The sequence below is a fragment of the Phoca vitulina genome, unplaced genomic scaffold, assembly GCF_004348235.1.
Source record: "Phoca vitulina isolate PV1807 unplaced genomic scaffold, GSC_HSeal_1.0 scaffold11, whole genome shotgun sequence".
Taxonomy (NCBI): domain Eukaryota; kingdom Metazoa; phylum Chordata; class Mammalia; order Carnivora; family Phocidae; genus Phoca; species Phoca vitulina.
Genome location: NW_022589714.1, coordinates 14,126,014 through 14,148,205, shown reverse-complemented (window position 1 = coordinate 14,148,205; position 22,192 = coordinate 14,126,014). Strand labels below are relative to the sequence as shown.

Here is a 22,192-nt window from a genome sequence, read left to right as displayed (position 1 = left end):
TTTACTAGTAAAATATTTCTCAAAACAAAACAAAACAAAACAAAACCCTGAATTAGTTTATATTTAGAGAAACACTCCTGAGTGAAAATACCTGACAAGAACAACTAGGGGCAGTAAGGAAAACTGAAAAGTCATGTTAGCAGATTCTATTTATGTTTGTCTCTTAAATTCATAGAATAAACATTTCTTATTCTTGCTACGGTGTGTCATTAAAAAGATTTTGACATTCAAAAACAATTCATTGAGAGTTTTTCTAATTTTCTTCCTTCAAAATCATTGAGTGATTTTATGCTACATGCCAGGCATAGATGAGGTACAGCATAGTCAAAGGTGAATATGACAAAGTCCCTGCTTTCAAGCTCAGGTTTGATTAGGGTAGAAGACAGAAAGATGAGTAAACAAATAATTACATGGTAAGCGCAGTGTAGTAGACACAGTTTGCATAGTGCTATTTACAGAGAAGGGAGCTGTGAAGAATTCACAAAGGAAGTATTAAAGAAGCTTTTGCATGTACTCCATGCAGTGGGAATCACATCTTCAAAGGCATGAAGAAAGCCTTCACCTAAGATGGTTACTACCAAATTTTTGGTTTTATTTTATTTTTTCTTTTTTTTAAGCCTTTGGTTTTAATTAGTGTAGTTTTGGCACAGTTGCCAGGGTTCAGATGAAGTGAGCACTCCAGTTTTTACTGGCTTCTACAACTCAACTCTTAATTTGAAATTAAAGGAAATGCCACAAGTTGGTAATTCACACACTCCTCTTGGAGAGAGTGGTATAACTTTTCTTTTAAAAATAAATCACACCTGCATTTTGAATAACTTGTAGTTCTTTATTAAGATATGGGAACAAGTACATCACACTTTTTTAATCTGAAGGGAATAAGTGAAGATTATTAAAGTATCTGATTAGATTAGCTACTATTTGGGAGAACATTACGATTTCAATCTATTTTCTTACTGCTACTACAAATATTAATATAAATCATATTTAAAAGATAGGTTGTTTACGTACTAATAGTGATGGAGGAGGATAGTCTTAGTATGGAAAAATGAAATGTAGAAATTAAAAAATCTATATAACTCTATATCATCTCCACCCCTAACTTCAATGAGACTTGCTAAAAGAGCACATTTACTGGTTTATGTTTTATTTACATTTTCACCTTTTTTTGTTTTTGTTTTTTATTAAGGATAGGTGAAAAGACTTGTAAGGACCGTAGGGGAAAATGAATGTCTACAAAAGCATATATAATCCATAAATGGGAAAATGGGCTCCTGGAATAAGCAAGATTTAATTATTAATGAAAAGCACCACTTTGAAAGAATTTTTGAAGTCTTAAATCAGGTCATGGATACCAGAATCAATCAATCTCTCTTTTTTCCTTCCTTTTTAAAAAAATTTTAAGAACACTAGTACAGCACTAGTACAAGAATGAAATAGTCCAACAAGAATGTAAGTTGACATTTTTACAAAGTCCTAATTACTAATAATGGCTTCCCTCTCCATTTTTTTAAAAGCTTTTTTTTTTAGTATGTATGCTCCTCTAGGTCAGGGCTTGATAATAAACACATTGAAGAATCTTATAGAAGCACAGTGACTTATAAATTAGATATCATATCATAATAAATGCAGTTTCTAAAAGGATAAGAGAAATGAGCATGGGCATATATATATTTTTTTGTTTTGTGTTTTTTGTTTTCTTCCTAACACCCTTGGTTTATTGGAAAGAACCAAACCTGTTTCTTCTACTGCTACTCTGTCTTCTACCTCTTTCCTTTACTCTATACAGGTGAGTTTAAAAACACAAAAACAAGAGACTACTAAACTCTTCTCACTTCTTGGGGACAGCAGTGTAGAGCTAGAAATGGCTGTATTAGGTATTAATGCCTACCTTTTGGTTTTCATTTTACTTTTCCTGGAAATAGAGCTCTAGTAGAAATAAATATTTAAGATAAGTTGGACTGTATTTAAACTTTCATGTTTATATTTTGTTTTATTTACTTTAATAGGGGTGGTAATATTCCCTCACTTTTTTGTCATTTATCCAACATAAATTTATTTTATAGATTATCCTGTTTTTTTAATAGTAGAGGTAAAATTTCAAATATGTTATTCATGTAAGCTTATAATTCTTTACTATTGGAAAATTTTTAAAATAAGAGTTTCTTTTCAGTGTTGCTTATGTAAAACCACATAACCTCTTTTTTTTTTTTTTTTAATTTGCTAGGATTGATATTTTACTTGTTTGTTCCACGCTATAGGAATATTAGAGTTAATATGGGGACTCGGAATTTGTACACTATGTTTTTTTTTTTTTTTACAATTCTGAATATTTTGTTCATTTTATAATAAGAATTCTTGGATATGAATCTTATTCTAAATTGAAGATTTTTGTAATTTTACTCTTGAGTAATTGATACTGATAACTTTTTAGATTTTCCATGAGCTGTGGAGAAGGATGGACCTGTTATACATTGTTTCTTATTGGAGGCCATGATTTTAAATCCCAGGCCTTTCCTTGTGTCCAAAACCATATGCTGCTGTATTTAATCTATGGCGTAAATGCAAAAGTTTCAACCTTAATTATCACACCTGGTAACAGAATTGGAACCACTAAAAATTTTATGACTTTCAGGAAATTGTTCTTTGAAGACTATTTACATAACTACTCTAAAATAACATATCCTCAAATGGTTGATGATTAAATAAAGCTCTTTCAAGAATCTTTCATCTCTTTGTACATCCTTTTTTCTTAAATATGTTTAGATATAAATTATTTTCTGTATTAACAAAAGTTGAAAAACAGTTTACATATCTGACAAGGTTCAAAACTTAGTATATAATATATATATTGTGTTTAAAACGAATTAATCACCTTAGAGTTTTGCCTTATTGACCACAGTTACTAAAACTACAATGATATATCAAAAATGAGGTCTTGCCTCTTACATTTTTTTTCTTTTTCATGTTTTAAGCAGTCTGGACCAAAAGGAAAGGTAAGCTTAATATTGATGAAATTAGAGCATGGATATAACAGTAAGATACCAAGATTATTTTTATGCTTTGAAAAATATCCATTGAATTAGAGTTCATCATAACGCTTATTAATTATTTTAATGAAAGGAAACATTAATGGCAGAACATGATATTTGACTTATGGGGACTGTTTTACCATAATTCTCAATATGGTTATATATTTATGCTGACATGACTGCTTTCCTTTTAAAAGTAGGATATTTTAATGCCTTAGTAGTAAAGTTGTTTTCAGCTAATAGCATTAAAATCTTTCTTGTTATATTTTACTGATAATACTTTTGTTTTTATACTTTAGTAGATAGAGTTGAAGGGGAAAATGGAATTAGAATACCTAAAGCTTGGAGTTAAAATTCTAAAAATCAGTGTATTCCTATTCTGACCCAAAACAGGGAATTTATGATCACTGTTTGTTCCCTTTGTAATAACATTGGTAGACACGTCCTTTAGCAGAAGTGTTGAATGATGTAAATAATTTTTTAAGAATGCACATTTCTTTGAGTAGTGAAATGATTGTAATTGTTTTAAAGCACATGTTTGTAAGAATAGCTTCTCAGTGTATTATATAGAATTTTTTGTGCATATACATCTTTTTTCTTTTATGAGAATCTCAAAAGCCTTTTATGAACCTCCCCACAAAAAACAGGTTAACAGCCCTTGTATTAAACCAATACTTACATGTAATTGGTGAAGGTCAAAAGAAGGGACATATTATAATTTTGTTTAATTATATAATTTTAACTCTATAATTTTTTTAAAGGGTAGAAAAATCAAAGAGGACAACTTGTAATATTTTATAAAATGCTGTATATTCCATCTTCCTTAAGGTTCCTTAAGGTTCGGAAATATAAAGATGATCCTGTCAGCAAATTTTTTAGGCATATTTTATAATTCTGAAAATGGGTTGTGCAGATATTTTACTATCTCCTGGGAAAGAAAAAGTATTTTCCCATTGTGTCTGTTTTTCTCTTTGAGTAAAGCATTATTTTCTGTCAGATATAGATGAGTCATTTTATCTTTAAAATTTTTAACTCATAAGTGATTACATGTTTTTTTGAAAACCGTTAATAAGATTTTTAAAATAAAATTCCGGGGCGCCTGGGTGGCTCAGTCGTTAAGCATCTGTCTGCCTTCGGCTCAGGGTCCTGGGTTCGAACCCCGCATCGGGCTCCCTGCTCTACGGGAAGCCTGCCTCTCCCTCTCCTTGTGTTTCCTCTCTCGCGGTCTCTCTCTCTCTCTCTGTCAAATAAATAAAATCTTTAAAAAACAAAATTGCTGAAGAATGTACATTAAATAACTCTTCATGCAGTCATACACAAAACAGCTTCTTGTTTTATTAAATACTTTCCCTGTATACTATATCAGATAAAATGTAAGTACTTTTAATATTCTCCGATTAATGTTAAAGGTCTTAGATTATTCAGTTTTTCACAATAGCCTTGGAGGGTTTATACTGACTTCTGCACTGTTGGCTTATGCATATTTCTCTAGTGGAAATTTGTTCGTTGATAAATTCAGCAAATATTTCATGACTTTATGTGCCAGGCACTATTCTAGGAGCAGACAGAAATCCCTACCCTCTTGGAGCTTACATTCTTGTTGGAATAATACTGGAATAGAAGTCAGAAGATGTGGAATTGAGTAATCAGCAGTACCAGTAGGCACATAATTTACTGTAAATGGGAATGATAATATTTTCCCAATTGTAAAGGAGATTTGTGAGGAACAAGTGAGATGATTATTTAAAACTGAACTTATATACTATAAAATTTGAAATTTCTGTAATAGTAATAGATCTTGAAATTCTTTCAGCCTTTTATACTAAGATTACTGCCAGGGACTAGATATGAAGCAGCAACGGTTTGTAGAATACCTTGTAATGAATATACCTGAGTGCTTTATTCAGCAGTATAGTTATCTTGAGGTTGAATTTAGCCCATTAATCCTTTGGATCCTTATATAAAATTATTTTGTGTTTATCTTTGTTGGAGATGGATAAGGTGAGAAAAACTTTTGCATCAGTACATTTTACTTGGAATTCTTTTCATATGAGCCTTTTTGTCCCCTTCTTGTGAACATAAGTTACATCTTTTTTCTCATCTTAATGGAGAAGTAAAAGATCCTTTATCTTTATCCCTCAGCACATGAGAGACTATACATTTCTGAACTAAATGAATTATTTACAAGAGAATGTTTATCTAATAAAAACTAGATAGTTGTGGAAGGTTAATCTTTTCCAGGTTTTTTCCTGCTTGTACACTGGGCACAATGGAGTTTAAAACCAAACTGGAATAAATAATAAATAGCAATATTAAGATCTAGAGCTTGCAAACTTCAAAAAATTGCTGCCATTTTTTGTTGTTGTTGTTGTAGGTGACTTTGACAATTTGAATGACTCAAGTTCTTTTCTGACTCATGAACAGATTGGTTGTGAAACACAGTGTATCTGGTAGTACCAGCAACCTAGAATATTTAACCTGGTATTAAAACTGTTCTTTTTTTCCTCCATAGATAAAGAATCCATTGACCCATTATGAAACTGAAGCACACAGTGATTTTCAAATTTAAATTTTTTTTTAAATTTAGAAAAGTATGTGTCTATTGTAGAGAATTTTGAAAACAACAGAGTACAAAGATGAATAGAATGCAATGCAAGAACATAATGAAATACTAGGAATGTTTATATAAAGGGTGTGTTTGAAAAGACAAGTATAGAGATTTTATAATTTTCTAAAAGTTCTCAAAATAGAAAATTACAGTATTAGGATCCCAGTGCATTTTTTTCCAATATTTTTTCTGTACTTTTTAATATACCCAACACATGTGGAATCATAAAAATACAGCTGCATATTCTGCATTTTCACTTAACATTGCATCATAACATTTTACACTGTCATTAAGTTGACTTCTAAGAATGATTTTTAATGAATGCATAATAGGTTGTCCTGCAGATACACATAATTTATTTACCCATTAGCTCATTATTATATGTGATACATTCATGAACAACTTTGTGTATAAATTTCTAAATGAATCTCTTAAAATAAGCTCTGGTAAAGGATTGTTTGGACTAGGTCACAAATGTTTTTAATGCTCTTCATAAGTACTGCTAAATTGTTTTACAGAGAGGTGGTACCTATTTATAATAGTATTATAAATTGCTGTCTGAAGATAATCTGAAAATAAAATTATATTCAGATGATACTGTCTTTTTTGGAATTATGAGTCACCTAAAACCTTAGAAATAATAAAGTTGAGCAGCAGGATGATAGGCTACAAGACAAATAGTATTAATAATTGTTTCCTTCATTCACCTCTGATCATTTGGAGTGTATAATGAGAGACCAAAATTTTATTCAAAGCAGCAACTTAAATATCCAGCAATAAAGTTAATAATTTATAAACTTTTCTAAATGTATCTAAGACTTACTCTGAGGCCTATATTATATTTCTGGTTGGTTGTTACCATTGCTCCTTAAAGTAAATTTAATGGAATTTTAGTCAAAATCTCAGTGACTTTGTTGTTATTTTAAGAAATTTGACCTTCGCTAGTTAATTTAGCAGAGTACAGCCATACTTGAGAACAGCAATAGACTTTTTTTTTTTTTTTTTAAAGAAGAATAGAGGAAGAGAAGAATGACTTGTCTTGCCACATAAAACATAGTGTAAAGGAAACAGTCATTTTCTAGGAAACCCTAGAAAAAGACTAGGAAGAAAGAGAGTAAACAGACTAGAGAGTCCCAGTATATCCCATTTCCAACCAAGATGTCCAGTCAATAAATATAAACAAGTTTGGAGTGTCTTTAAATGACTGAATTATGATATTTGTACCTTGACTGAAAAATTAGTATTTTAAGTTTCTGCATGGTAGCCAGTAGTGGTTCAGTTTTTGCCAACAATACTGTCTTTGTACAGCAATGTTTGTACAGTTATTTGACCTGATAAATGCACTTCTGATTGCATACTGCCTTTTAGATACACATGTTTATTCATTCTAAGTATTTTTCAAGTGCTTGCTATGTTCTAGGCATAAGGATACAGTGATGAACACAATAGACAAGATCCCTGCACTCCTGTGGTTTACATTTTGATGGGCAAAGACTGATAATGAACAAGTAAAACATGGAATAATAAGTTCTTTTTTTAAAAAAAAAAGATTTTATTTATTTGAGAGAGAAAGTGAGTGAATGAGCAAGCATGAGCATGGGGGAGAGGCAGAGGGAGAGGGAGAAGCAGACTCCCCACTGAGCAGGGAGCCCGATAAGGGACTCGATCCCAGGACTCTGGGATCATGACCTGAGCCAAAGACAGATGCTTAACTGACTGAGCCACCCAGACACTCTGAAATAATATCTATGTAAAGAAGCATAATTGGGTGATGTTAAAGAGTGACAGTATGGTTTCTTTAGATTGCATTTTCAGAGAAACTTTTTTTTTAATTTATTTTTTTTAAAGATTTTATTTATCAGGGTGCCTGGGTGGCTCAGTCGGTTAAGCGCCTGCCTTCAGCTCAGGTCATGATCTCAGGGTCCTGGGATCGAGCCCCACATTGGGATCCCTGCTTGGGGGTGGTGTGGGGAGTTGGCTTCTCCTCCCTCTGCCTGCCTCTCCCCCTGCTTGTGCATGCTCTCTCTCTCTCTTTCTCTGTCAAATAAGAAAAAAGATTTTATGTATCTATTTGATTGAGAGAGAGTGCATGCAGAGGGAGAAGCAGGCCCCCATGCTGAGCAGGGAGCCTGACGTGGGGCTCGATCCCAGGACCCCGGATCATAACCTGAGCCGAAGGCAGAGGCCTAACTGACTGAGCCACCCAGGCCCTCAGACAAACTTTTTACTACAAAGCTAACATTTAAACAAGGACTAAATGAACAGTCAGCCATGCCATCATCACATAGATGGCTTTTCCAGATAGGAAAGAGATGGTACTAAGATACTAATGCAAGAATGAGTTTAGCATGATCAAGGAATAGAAAGAAGGACCACAGTGGCTGGAGTTTGGGGAGCAAAGGAGAACATGTTACAAGGTGGATTTGGCAAGGTCAGCTAGGACCTAGATCTTAAAGGCTTTGTAAGATGACCTGAAGAGCTTCATTATATATCAGTGCACTCATTAGAAGCTTTCAGGGCATTTTAAGATAGGGAAGTGTTAATACCTGATAAATCTTGGAGAGTTTTTAAAAAAACAGTGTTTTGTATATGATTTATAATTTGGTGCAATAAAACCTTAAGTTCGTGGCATTCAGTTAAGACTAAGCATGTTCCACTTTCCAAATATCGATGTGCCGCAAAGGTAAATCAATAATAGTCTGTGACTAAATATTCAAAACTATCTCAGCAAAATCTAGGAGTTGGGGAAGTAGAAAGGCAGAAATAAAAGGAATCTTAAGGCCTTTTTCTGGGAGGAGAATTGGAAAGGCAAGAAGTAATAGAATTTTAAAGACCTCATCTCATTGGGGATGCAATAGAACATCTTGAAGAAATGGTGGAATCTTGATAGTGTGTTAACAGAAATATGTAATTGGAATAAAGGTTGAGAGAGGAAGGTAACTATTTGTTAAATTAGGGAAGGAAAACAAATGAATAATAATTGTGCAAACCAGTAAAAATAGGGGGAAAAGGACACTGAAATAATAGCAATATACACAACAGACAGTAAAGTAAGATGAAAGGAAAACATGAAGTCAGCTGTTACAGTAATTGTAATGAGGTTGAATATATTTAATAAAAGACAAATGGGTTGGATTAAACCCAGTTATACTATGTTGTTTATAAGAATCAGACATGAAGTAACATTCTGTAAGGTAAAGTTGTTTAGAATCACAAAAGATGCAAACAGAAAGCATGAGTATAATTTTAATAAAAAGATGGAATTATGGATTAGTACTAAATAGGAAAAAGGAGCATGTTTTGTAATGGGCATAGTCTGTAAAAGTATAACAACTAAATACATAAAATTTCCTTAAAATATTTAAAATGCAAGAAGTTCTTGGTTAGAGTACAGCTGTGGAAGATTTTAAATATATCTCTTGGAAGATTAGACTGATTTAGGAGTTTAACATGAGTTTGGAATAATGAATTTTAATATTTGAATATGAATACATTTATTTTATAGAAATACACATTTTTTAGATCAGTTAGAGCAATGGAAAAATTAATAAAATGATCTATCATTAAAATCCAGCAGAAACCAAGACAACAAAAACCCAGCACCCAGATCCTGGTTTCTAATACCACTCTCTAAGAAAAGCAACATGGAGAAATGACTGATTCTGGGTTTGGGTTAGGGAAAACACAAAATGAATGTGAAGTGTCTTAGTGTTAGAAACCAAGTACTCAAAAAACAAAAGAGTACTTGCTTCAGAAGCAGATACACTAAAATTGTAACATTACTGAGAAGATTTTCATGGCCCTTGTGTAAGGATTACAGGTAGATTATGAAGCATTCTGTATTTCTGTAAATTTTGCATTATATATTTTTTACCAGAATAAAGAAAAAAATGATGTCACATCAAGGGGACACAGGAACCAACTGAAAGCATTCCCAAAGACCAAAACTAAAACAATTGGGATTATAACCTAAAGTATGACTATCCATGTGTCATACTAATAAAAATGATTGAATAAATCATTTATTTACTCAGCTATCCTAGGGTTTTACAAGCTACATAAAATGAAGGAAATGGACAGCTGTTTATTGAATTCTAAATAATTTGTATAGATAATTCACACTTAAGAAGGAAGTGGAGTTTAACTACCCCACCCCGTTTGTGGGCTGGACTGACTTGTTTATTTACAAATAGAGTGTAGAAAGGGAAAAATATTAACTCCAGAGTGGAGAAACCTGGTAAACACTACCTTAGTTAGCCAAATGATCAAGGTTAACATCACCAGTGAAATCATAATGATACTATGTACCTCTTAATATGATGTGATGAGAAGGGCACTTCAACTCTGTAATATCGTAACCCTCAATTTTTTTTTTAAGATTTTATTTATTTGAGAGAGAGAGAGTGTGAGTGCCCATAAGCAGAGGGGAGAGGAAGAAGCAGACTCCCCGCTGAGCAGGGAGCCCTTTGCAGGGCTTGATCCCAGGACCCTGAGATCATTACCCCAACCCGAAGGCAGAAGCTTAACCAACTGAGCCACCCATGCGCCCCCCTTCCCCCAAATTTATAACCTTGGTCTAATCATGAGAAAAACATCAGAGTGACCCAGGTTTAGGGGCATTCTACAAAATAACTGCCGATTCTCTTCCAAAATGCCAAGGTCATGAAAGATCATGTAAGACTGGGAGACGGAGGAGGCTAAAGAGACAATACAACTAAATGCAGTGGATCCTGGATTGGATTCTGGAACAAAAAAAGGATATTAGTGGAATAGCTGGTGAAATTCAAATAAAGTTTGGCATTTACTTAATAGTAGTGTACCAATGTTTGTTTCTTTTTTGACAATATATGATACTGATGAAGGTGCTAACATTAGGAGAAACTAGGTGAGGGATATTATTCTGAATTGTCTTTTCAACTCTTCTGCAAATCTAAAATTATTACAAAATTAAGCTTATTTTAAAAAAACTTCCAGGGCTGAGTCTTATCTAACCCTTAATAAGCAGAGCATTTTGAGGTTATTTAAACAATTCTTCACAAAAGGAAAAAAAACTTTCCAATTGTTTTATGCAGCTTATAAAGTGTTGGGTCCATGAGGTGAGGGGTTTTTTGTTTGTTTTTTGTGTTGTTGTTGTTTTTTTTTTTAACTTCTACACAAAACAAAAACCCTTACAAGCAAAAAAATCCCCACCTTGTAGATAAGAGATGACAGGGAAGTTTCTGTGCTTCTGCTTGGTTTGAAGTGAGAAAGAAATACCCACTGAGAAAACCTAGGCTTGAGCTGTTTGGAGTGTGAAATTTTTGTATCTGTAGAGTGATGGAACCCTCAAACCAAGAAATCAACATAAAATTTGATTTTTGATCACCTAGCAATTTTTTAAAAAACTAAATTTTAAAGAATACAACATAGTTTATGGCTGGAAAGTTTTCAAAAATTTTATCAAAGTAGTAACGACTTTCATCCTGAAATTCTTATATTCTTGTATTAAATTTTAAGATATGCTTTTATTTCTGTAGTTTATTCATACATATTTTATTTTATTTATTTTTAAAGATTTTATTTATTTATTTGACAGAGAGAGACACAGCGAGAGAGGGAACACAGGCAGGGGGAGTGGGAGAGGGAGAAGCAGACTGAGCAGAGAGCCCGATGTGGGGCTCAATCCCAGGACCCTGGGATCATGACCTGAGCCGAAGGGAGATGCTCAACAACTGAGCCCCCCCAGGCGTCCCTATTCATACATATTTTAAAAGAAAAATTAGTTTTCCCTGTTTATGTAGGGAAACATGTAGCACATACTCAATATGTTGTGGCCATAAGGTCTGGAAATGTTGGCCAATATACAGAATAGTTTATTAACGTTGCATTATAATACATGATAGTCATGGATATTATATGATATATTCCGTGTGGTGTTTGTTCCTCATTAGCAAGGCGTAGTTTAGTACACTGTGTCAAATGGCAAAGAATACAGTGCATTTAATGCAGCACTTTCACCAATCCATGCACATGTATGATTGGTTGTCTCAGATGATTCATGTCAGTTATTACTAAATAAACCTGTATTTGTAGCATACCCCAGAATAGGTAATCAAGCAGGTTCAAACTAACAAAACCCAAATTATCTGTATTTTCAGATTTTGTGCCCGTTCTCTGTCAAATAATTATTTTCTGTATTGATAATCGTTAGTATTGAAGAATATATACTATTTGTGTTAGCCAGTGTTTTAAAAATAGTTTTTGGAGTTTACCGTACTAGTATCATGTTTTGCTTCAGATTCATTGCCTCTGTTGCATTTTAAAGTTGATATCTTTATTTTTCCAAAACGAAGAGTTATAAAAATTAGAGATTAAAAAACCGATTATTTGACTTAAAGATAAGACTCCATTATATCCTTTTTAGTGTAAAAATATATGGAATATAAAAACATGAGTTTTAAGTTTAGTATAATTAGCTGAAAACCTACCTCCTTTGTAAGTGCTAGTACTACTACTATCTCTTAGGCAAATTCTCATCTTTACAACTCATATCCTCATGAATCTTCAAAATTCTGTCAGGGTGGAAATTGCCCAGTTGTACAAATAATGCTGCTCAATAATCATGAAAATTCTATTACTCATCAGTATGGATGCAGTTTGCCAGATTTCAGATTCTGGCATTGCTATTTAATAGTTACGTGAGTATAGGCAAGTCAACCATATTGTACCTCGGTCTCATCTATAAAGTGCTAATAATAATATATACTTAATATATACTTTATAAGGTAATTTTGAGAATTAAAGTACTTAAAGATATAAAGTCCTTAGAACAGTACCTGGCACATGATGCTCACTATCTGCTAACTGCTATTACAAATACACTACTATCACTACTCTTGCTATTTTCCTCTTGTGTCATTCTCCTATTTTGTTTTTAATTTAGATGCTTTGACTTCTACAACATAGAATATGAAATTCTTTTGGAAAAATTTCTTTAGGATTTTTGTTTACTTAATTATATACTCTGATAGGTATTGATCACTAGTGTGAATTTACAAATAATAGTACAGCCTCTTTTATTTTTAATTCCCTGGCTAAGTAAAATGGGAATATTTTTAGAAGTTTTTATTTAGGGTGGAAAAGTAGCTATTGTAGCTCCCTGGTCTATTGCACTTTTTATAAATCTTTAATACTTTTATCTCATAACTAGCTATAGTTTTTTTTGTTTTACCCCAAAATTAGTGTATATTTGGACTTAACGTTCTATTTTAGGATCTTTATTTACTAAGGATTATGTTCAGAATCCTGAAAATTGATTGTATATGAAGTCTGACGATGTAATTTAATGTATTTTTAAAGTATAATTATATCTCCATGATGTATTCAAAGTACAAGACTAAAATACTTGTTCCATAATTGCTGGTTTTGTACGTAACATTTTTTGTACTTATTTTGAAATTTTCCTCAAGGCCAGTATCTTAATCACCATTTATTCCCTTTAGTCACTGATTTGTTTTTAAACAACCAGAAAGATTTACAGCAAAATTGGGCAAATTGGGTATTATTAAGCTGATTTTTTAATTCAGAAAATGTGACAATGAAGTATTACATTTTTTTTATGTGGTTTTTATAAATTGACTATGAAGGCAGTTCCAAAAGAAAACTAAAGTTTTGTGCACCATGTAACTTTGGTGACTACTTTGAAAGGACAATAATTTAGATTCATTTATTATTAACTATTTATTTGAAAGTCTGCTTGCTATGGGACTTTGATAGATTAACAGTCCAAATAAAAGGTAGTCACTTTTCTTAGGGACCTTACAATGTATTAAGCTTTACTATATTTGTATATATAGTTTCATTATTTTATAGTATCACTTTCTTATATGGCAAAGAAGCTATGGTTTGCTTTTAATAAACATATTGTAGGTATTCCCTCAGCCTTTTGAAAATATTTTTTCTGTTAAATCTGTATAAATTTCCTTTTTTAGGAAAGAATACCCACCTCATGTCCAAAAATTTGAAAATAATTCTGTAAGGTTGAGTCGGCCTCAAGGTGTTGGTAAGTGTACAGTTTTACTTGTTAACACCTGTGAAAGGTTTTGAATAGTTGTATGAAAGGTAAAAGTAGAGATATGACACTGGTTTTAGAATATTCCCAAGTATAATAGATATATGTAGAAAAGCATTTTTTATAACTGATTTGAAATCTTAACTGTGACCTGAAATTATCAGGGAATAGTTGCACAATTACAGTGTGAAATCTTTTTTTAATTAGTATTTTCATTAAATTCAGGATCCACGCATTAACTGTAGATGGGTTATAGCTTCAAAATTGTGTTTATTGAACTGTATTATAATCTTGTATGATGTGGTTTTGTTTTAAATGGTTATGATCCTAAAATTTAGGATATATTAGGCAGCCACTGAATTTAAAAGAGACCATACCTGATACAATTGTGTTAATAATAGATGTTGGAAAATAGTTGTGGGTGGAAATTTTGATTTTCATTGAAATAATCTTTTAATATACTGATAATTAGTGCAAAAATAAAGGCAAATAGTATTTATGGAAAATGTGTCACCATCAAATTGATTTTTATTATCTAGAATAGTGATTCTTAATCTGTGTGTCTATCTTGTTTGTCCCGGGCCTTTTCTTGCTTAAACCACAGTTCTTATCCAAAATCTAATTAATTTAAACAGCTGGGTTTTCCTGATAGCTAAGAGTTTGTTTTTTAAAGCACCTAAACTCTTTGCTACTCTTGAGTGGAAATGTTTTATTCGTATATTGAACATATCCCTATTTTATGATAAGAATATTCCAAACTTTATCCTTTCTTAATAACTTTGCAGTTATGAATGTGAATTATTATACGTGGCACTATATGGTTATGCTCATTGTTTATTAATAATAACCACCCACTTCAACATTCATTCTGTTATACCTTAAATCTTTTTTGAACTCTGTACTGGATGCTGAGTCAAATGCCTTATATTCATTATTTGCTTTTATCCTAATTATCTAAGATCCTTTAAGCTAAATTTAACTTCACCTACATTGTGTGCAGAGGAAACTGAAGCACAGCGGGATTATACAGCTTGCTCACAGACATGGAGCTGGTATTGCAATCTAGGCCTATTTGATACCAAAGCCCATGCTCGTTACCACTGTGCTTTACTATTTTCTTGCTAGACCAGAAAGAAAGTTATTTCTAATCCTCAGAGAAGAACTGCATAATAGGTATTATCATTCCCATTGCACAAATGCATTTTGGTGAGCTAAGGGATTTGGCCCATTCTCAATGGTTTTAGGTACAAGTCAGCCCCAGGTTTGTTACAAATAATTTTTAAAATTTGACAACATTCATTAAGTAGGTAAGAATAATCTTTAATTTTTTTTAATTTTGAAATCATTTTTGACTTAGAGAAAAATTGTAAAAATAGTACAGAGTACCCATTTATTCTTTACCTACCGTCCCCTATTGTAACATCTTAGTCACAGTAGTATATTTATCAGTAAGAAATTGGCATTGGTATAACATTCTTAACTAAGCTATTTCACCAGTTTTTCACTAATACTCAATTTCTCCTCTAAAATCCAGTTTGGGATCTCATACTACATTATTTGTCATGTCTCTTAAGTTTCTCTGACAGTTTTGAAGAGTAATCATCAGTTACTTTGTAGAATGCCTCTCAGTTTGAGTTTACACGATAGTGTCTTATGATTAGATTGAGGCTATGCATTTTTGGCAAAACTTCCTGTCTTTTTAAAACACATCACATCAGAGGTGATGTTGATGTCTGTTTACATTTACCACCATCTCTTGGAGTTAGGTAGTTTCTGCTGGGTTTCTCCACTATAAAAAAAATTTTTTTTCCTAGTTTTTAATAAAGATCTTGAGTGAAGATACTCTGAGACTATACAAATACCCTGTTTTTCCTTAAGCTGTCACCCACTCACTGTAGCATCCATTGGTGGATCTTGCTGGTAACTATTACTACTACTTGGTGTTTATCTAATGGTAATTTTCTATTTTTTTCATTTCTTTTAAAGATATTTATTAACGGAAATTCTTATGTAGGGAAAAGCTATACTTTCTCTCAATAATATTCGATTATTTATACTTTTGGACTCAGATAATATACACTTGGTATATTTAACTCATAAACTTTGTAGCTTTTGTGTTGGGTAAGTACATGTATACTTGAGGATAGGATGAATAACAATGTTATAATAATGCATATATTGTTGTATAAAGATTGCATTTTTTTCCAATTTTTTTATTGGTATGTTAATCACCATACATTACATCATTAGTTTATGATATAGTCTTCCATGATTCATTGTTTGTGTATAACACCCAGTGCTCCATGCAATACGTGCCCTCTTTAATACCCATCACCAGGCTAACCCATCCTCCCACGCTCCTCCCCTCTAGAACCCTCAGTTTGTTTTTCAGAGTCCATCGTCTCTCATGGTTCGTCTCCCCTTCCGATTTCTTCCCCTTCATTCTTCCCCTCCTGCTATCTTATTTTAGGATTTCCTTTGGAGATATTTTTTTAAAACATTGGGAGTTCAAACTCCAGAAATAGTAGTTGCTGGCATAGCACCTGGAATAATTTTCTCCTAAAAAGAAATCACTGGTTTTTTTTTGTTCTTAACACCTAAGGTGATTTTCTCAATTACTTATTTTTCCCCTTTATTTTGCATTTAAGAGATACTTTCAGAATGAATTTTGATAAATTATAGTCATATGTCAGCACTTAGTAGCATTGATAAGCAGCTTTCTGGGATAAAATTAAAGCTTGTGAACAATTGAGTATAATTTTTGGTCAGATCACATATTCTGTTGCTTCATTTGTTTGGTGTTCTTTTTGTATTTTTTCTAAACATAAAGAAAACAACTATATAACTATAAATTAAGATCTCATTTCTTTTCTGTACCTGTTCTTTGTATCCTTGTCAAAGAGAATTGATAGACATTGAACATTTAATTATATTCTTAATGTAATTACATTATGATTACAACTTAAGTCACTAATTTACACTACTTAACCCACGTGCGGAAGAAAAATATGCCCTTACTCTTAACCAATCTGTATATCTTCCATTAGCATCTTAATATATAACTTCCCAGGCTTTTTCTATGCATATACATTCATTTTATTAAAGCATTCATGTTATATATACATACAGAACAGTATGTATATATTGCTTTTTGACTTTGTTATGATATTCATCTGGTTTCTATACTCTAATTATAAGATGTTGGAATAACAGAGGAAAACCAGCACTGAAAACACAATCAAAAGAAGTTTAAGAATCAAATGGATGCGTTTACTTATGGTGGACTTCTTTACAAGTTAATATATCCAAGTCTCTGTAATTACTTTTTAATGAATAGTGACCACTATATTTATGTATCATAATTTAGGTTGTTGTCAGTGGTTTGATAGTATATATATTATGATTAATAATCTAGGATACGCATCTTATGTATTGGATCTATTATTTCCTTAGATTAAATTCCTAGTAATAAAGTTACAGGGATAAAGGTTATACATTTTAAAGACTTTTGATACGTTACTGCCAAATGGCCTTCTTTAAAAGGATATGTCAACTTCCCAAAAAGAGTATTTGAGTATGCCTGTTTTCTCATGCTCCTCAGCAACATTAGTTATTATCATTCATTTAGGCATTGCTAGTCTGATAGGGAAATAGTATTTGTTTTTCCACATTTCCTTCATTATTGGTGAGGCATTACAGCGATCATTTGAATTTCTTCTTTTGTTCATGTCTGCCTATTGTAGCCTTTGCGTGTTTATCACTTATTTAGCATGACCAAAAGTGATTTTTTTTAAGGAGGTTGTAACAAGAACGTAATACATGACTTTAGTTTTATTTTACATTGAAAATCAGTCATGCTGGCAGCTACATGATGGAGAAAACTAACTTGATTTGGTTTGTCTTTCTCTTTTGAAAGACTGTAAAAATAATTTAAAAGCAAATACATAGGGGCGCCTGGGTGGCTCAGACGTTAAGCATCTGCCTTTGGCTCAGGTCATGATTCCAGGGTCCTGGGATTGAGCCCCACATTGGGCTCCTTGCTCAGTGGGGGCCTGCTTGTCCCTCTGCCGCTGTTTTCCCCCCCTGTGCTTATTCTCTCTCTCAAATAAATAAATAAATAAAATCTTTTTTTTTTTAAGATTTTTATTTATTTATTTGACAGAGACAGACACAGCGAGAGAGGTAACACAAGCAGGGGGGAGTGGGAGAGGGAGAAGCAGGCTTCCCGCGGAGCAGGGAGCCTGATGTGGGGCTCAATCCCAGAACCCCGGGATCATGACCTGAGCCAAAGGCAGATGCTTAACAACTGAGCCACCCAGGCGCCCCAATAAATAAAACCTTTAAAAAAATAAAATTAAAAAAATAAATAAAAAGATGTTGAGCTAGAAAATCCAACAAGAAATATCCTAATCTTGGTGTTCCTCGTATGTGGTCTTGGGTGAACATTTTGTTTTCTTCTTATCCCTCTTTAATACTCATTGCATAGAAACTGCTTTTTATGTCTGAGTCTAACAAAGTAATTTAATCTTCATAGGAATAATAACTAAAACTTGGATGCTCTGGACTAGAGTAGCTTCTCTGTAACTTCAGGTGTTAGTTGTTGGGAGAAGCTTTCAGTTCCTCTCTTTGTCTGGAGGCTAAGTCCTTATGTTTCTAGATCTGCGAGTGAATCAGTATCTCTGTGTGGCAAAGTTAAGGCATTTTTAGAGATGACATAGTAACAGCATTTCTTCCACCCATGTAATTTCATCTTTTTAAAGTGATATAGTTGTATCTTTTGTAATGTGATTCATTAATCCAGTAAACATTTTTCGAGCCCTTAGCTTGTGCAGTTTCTAGACACTGGGAGAACACATGGCTGAAACATGATTTCTGCTCTTTCAGAGCTGACAGTATAATGGGATGAAACCGATCAGTACAAATAATAGTAAAATAAAATGAGGTGCTAATTGAAGTACAGATAAAGGGGCGCCTGGGTGGCTCAGTCGTTAAGCGTCTGCCTTCGGCTCAGGTCATGATCCCAGGGTTCTGGGATCAAGCCCCGCATCGGGCTCCCTGCTCCGCGGGAGGCCTGCTTCTCCGTCTCCCACTCCCCCTGCTTGTGTTCCCTCTCTCACTGTCTCTCTCTGTCAAATAAATAAATAAAATCTTTAAAAAAAAAAAAAAAGAAGAGTTAACTAACTTAGAAAAAAGTCTGTGTGTGTGTGTGTGTGTGTGTGAGAGAGAGAGAGAGAGAGAGAGAGAGAAGGAGATCGATTGATTCAGTTGATTGGTTGATTTAGTGTGAAAAGTGCTTCTGCTGCCTTAGTAACAGAATAACCTGAAGAGAATATTGGTACACTTGACAAAAGTGGTCCACAGTGTGTGTAGAGATCCTGGTGAGGAATGAAAAGTAGACTAGAGCTCAGGACATGACTACTTCTGGTTATTCTTTTATTAATATTATTTTTATTGAAGTATGGTTGACATAAAATATCACATTAGTTTCAGGTGTACAACATAGTGATTCCACAACTCCATAAATTCTGCTGTGCTCATCACAAGTGTAGCTAACATCTGTCACCATACAACACAATTACAGTATCATTGATTGTATTCCCTATGCTGTGCCTTTTATTCTTGTGACTTACTCATTCCATAACTGGAAGCCTGTATCTCCTAGTCCTTTTTACTTGTTTTGCCCACCCCTCCCCCCTCTTGGCCACCATCAGTTTGTTCTCTGTATTTATGGATCTGTTTCTGCTTTTGTTTGTTTGATTGATTTTTTAGATTCCACACATAAATTATTTTGCTTAGCATAATACCCTCTAGGTCCATGTTGTCACAAATGGCAAAATTTCATTTTTTTTTATGGGTAACATTCCTCTGTGTGTGTGTGTGTGTGTGTGTGTGTGTAAACATAGGGGTAGGGGTAGGTAAATCATTTCAAATGAGATTTTTGGTTTTTTTTTTTAATTCTTTGGATAAATACCCAGTAGTGTAAACCCAATAGTGTAATTACTGGATCCTATGGTATTTCTACTTTTTAACTTTTTTGAAGAACCTCCATACTGTTTTCCATAGGGGCTAACCAGTTTACATTCCCGTTCGTAGGGAGTGAGGATTCCCTTTTGTCCACATCCTCATGAACACTAATTATTTCTTGTCTTTTTGATACTAGCCATTCTGGCTGGCATGAGAGGTGATACCTCATTGTGGTTTTGATTTGCATTTGCCTGATTATTAGTAATGTTGATTCATCTTCTCATGTGACTGTCTTTGGAAAAATGTCTATTCAGATCCTCTGCCCATTTTTTAATTGGATTGTTTGTCTTTTTGATTTTGCATTGTGTGAGTTCTTTATATATTTTAGATATTAATCCCCTATCAGATAATATCATTTGCAAATATCTTCTCCTGTTCGGTGGGTTTCCTTTTCATTTTGATGGTTTCATTTGCTGTGCACAACTTTTATAGTCCCAGGGCACCTGGGTGGCTCAGTCGGTTGAGCGTCTGCCTTCAGCTCAGGTCTTGATCCTGGGGTCCTGGGATTGAGCCCTGTGTTGGGCTCCCTGCTCAATTAGGAGCCTACCACTCTCACTCCCTCTGCCCCTCCCCCTACTCACTCTCTCATGCATCCTCTCTCTCTCAATAAATAATAAAAGTAAAATCTTTTTTAAAAAAAAAAGTCCCTTTTACATTTCTTGTAAGGTAGTTTAGTGATGATGAACCTCTTTAACTTGTGTTTGTCTGGGAAACTCTTTAGCTCTCCTTCAATTCTGAATGCATATCTTGTCTGGTAAAGTATTCTTGGTTGTGGGTTTTTCCTTTCAGCACTTTGAATATAATCATACTACTCCCTTCTGGTCAGCAAAGTTTCTGCTGAAAAATCAGATGATAGCCTTATGTGGTTTCCCTCTTATGTAACTATTTGCTTTTCTCTTGCTGCTTTTAAGGTAAAAAAGATTCTCACTTTATCTTTAATCTTTGACATTTTATTATCTATTTTGGTATGGACCTCTCTGGGTTCATCTTGTTTGGGATTCTCTCTCTGTGCTTCCGGACCTGGATGTCTGTTTCCTTCCCCAAGTTAGGGAAGTTTTCAGTCATTATTTCTTCAGTTAAATTATCTGCCCCTTTTTCTTCCTTCTGGGACCCCTATAATGTGCATGTTAATATGCTTGATGTTGTTCCAGAATCCTTAACCTGTCCTTTTTTTTTTTTTTTAATTTTTTTTCTTCTTTTCGCTGTTCAGCTTGGGTACTTTGCATTAACATATCTTCCAGATTGTTCATCCATTCTTCTTCATTCTCTAATCTGGTGTTGATTCCCTCTAATGTATTTTTAATTTTGGTTATTGTATTATTCAGCTCTGATTGGCTCTTTTTAAAATTCTTTATCTCTATGTCAGAGTTGTTATTTTGTTCATCTACTCTTCTTTCATGTCTGGTGAGCCTCCTTATGACCATTACTTTGAATTCTTCATTGGGTAACTTGTGTATCTCCATTTTATTTAGTTCTTTTTCTGAGGTTTTGTCTTATTCCTTTTGTTTGGAACATATCTCACTATGTCCTCATTTTTCTGACTCTGTGTTTGTTTCTATGTATTAGATAGGTGAGCTACTTCTCCTGATCTTGAAAGCAGTGGTCTTATATAGAAGGCATCCTATGAGGCCAGGTAGTGCATTCACCCCGAGTCACTAGAAACAGGTGCTCCAGGGGTATCCCCTGTGTAGGTTGTGTGTACACTTTCCTGTTGTGATTAAGCCATGACTTCTTTGGGGTATACTGGTGAGCAGGGCTGGCTGAGAGGCCTGGCTGTGACTGCGGTGGCCTTGTGATGGTAGGGTTAGCTCTTGGCACACCTGGCTGAGTGGTCCAGCTGCAGCTGCTGTGAGTATGCTTGTAGGAGAGGCACTGTCCCTGAGGGGTTGCTTACTGGATGTGATGTTGTGGGAGTTGCGTTGGAGGCACACATGGGGTTTGGCTGCTTGAGTGGGGGGTGGGTCCACAGGCAAATGCTGGGGAGGGGTAAGCAGTGCGAATAAGGTAGATAGATTGTGTCAAAAACTGGCACCTGCAAGTGTCTGGTCAGCTAGGCTGAAGAAGGGCAAGAAAAATGGTGCTTCCCAGTATTTTCATTCTTGGAGAAACCTCCTGTATATCCTGTCCCTTCCACACATGCCCTAAACTTAGTCAATGAATCTCTTTCATGTGTAACCCAGGTACTTTTCAAAGTGCTAAGTGATATAATGCACTGGCCCTTTAAGAGCAGAGTCTTTGTCTTATAGCCCTCCAGCTTTCCCAGAGTTAAAGCCTACTGATTTTCAAAGCTCTTGGAGTTAATCTCTGCTGATTTTCAAAGCCAGGTGTTATGATGGCTTGTCTTTGTGGTGTGATTCCCAAAGTCAGGGTGCCTGACTTGATCCCTTCACTCCTCAGTGAGGACCTCCACACCTGTGTTATCCCTCCCACTTTTGGGTTGTCAGCGGGGGATTTGGTTCCCGACTGCATCTCTGGCCC

The 22,192-nt window shown here is 34.0% G+C and overlaps 1 protein-coding gene and 1 non-coding gene across 9 annotated transcripts in view; both read left to right on the top strand.

Annotated features, from left to right (window-relative positions):
- SENP6 (SUMO specific peptidase 6) overlaps positions 1 to 22,192 on the top strand; it is a 115,875-nt gene that overhangs the window by 40,696 nt on the left and 52,987 nt on the right. For 6 of the 8 annotated variants that reach the window (XM_032409434.1, XM_032409429.1, XM_032409426.1 and 3 more), the window contains exons 6-7: positions 2,976 to 2,996; positions 13,611 to 13,681. In XM_032409434.1, the coding sequence (XP_032265325.1) occupies positions 2,976 to 2,996; positions 13,611 to 13,681 (92 nt within the window). The remainder of the gene's footprint in view (positions 1 to 2,975; positions 2,997 to 13,610; positions 13,682 to 22,192) is intronic. The other 2 variants (XM_032409430.1, XM_032409427.1) reach the window with 1 other exon arrangement.
- On the top strand, positions 9,386 to 9,487 carry LOC116635913. Its single transcript, XR_004300224.1, has one exon. It is a non-coding gene; the product is annotated as a U6 spliceosomal RNA (small nuclear RNA).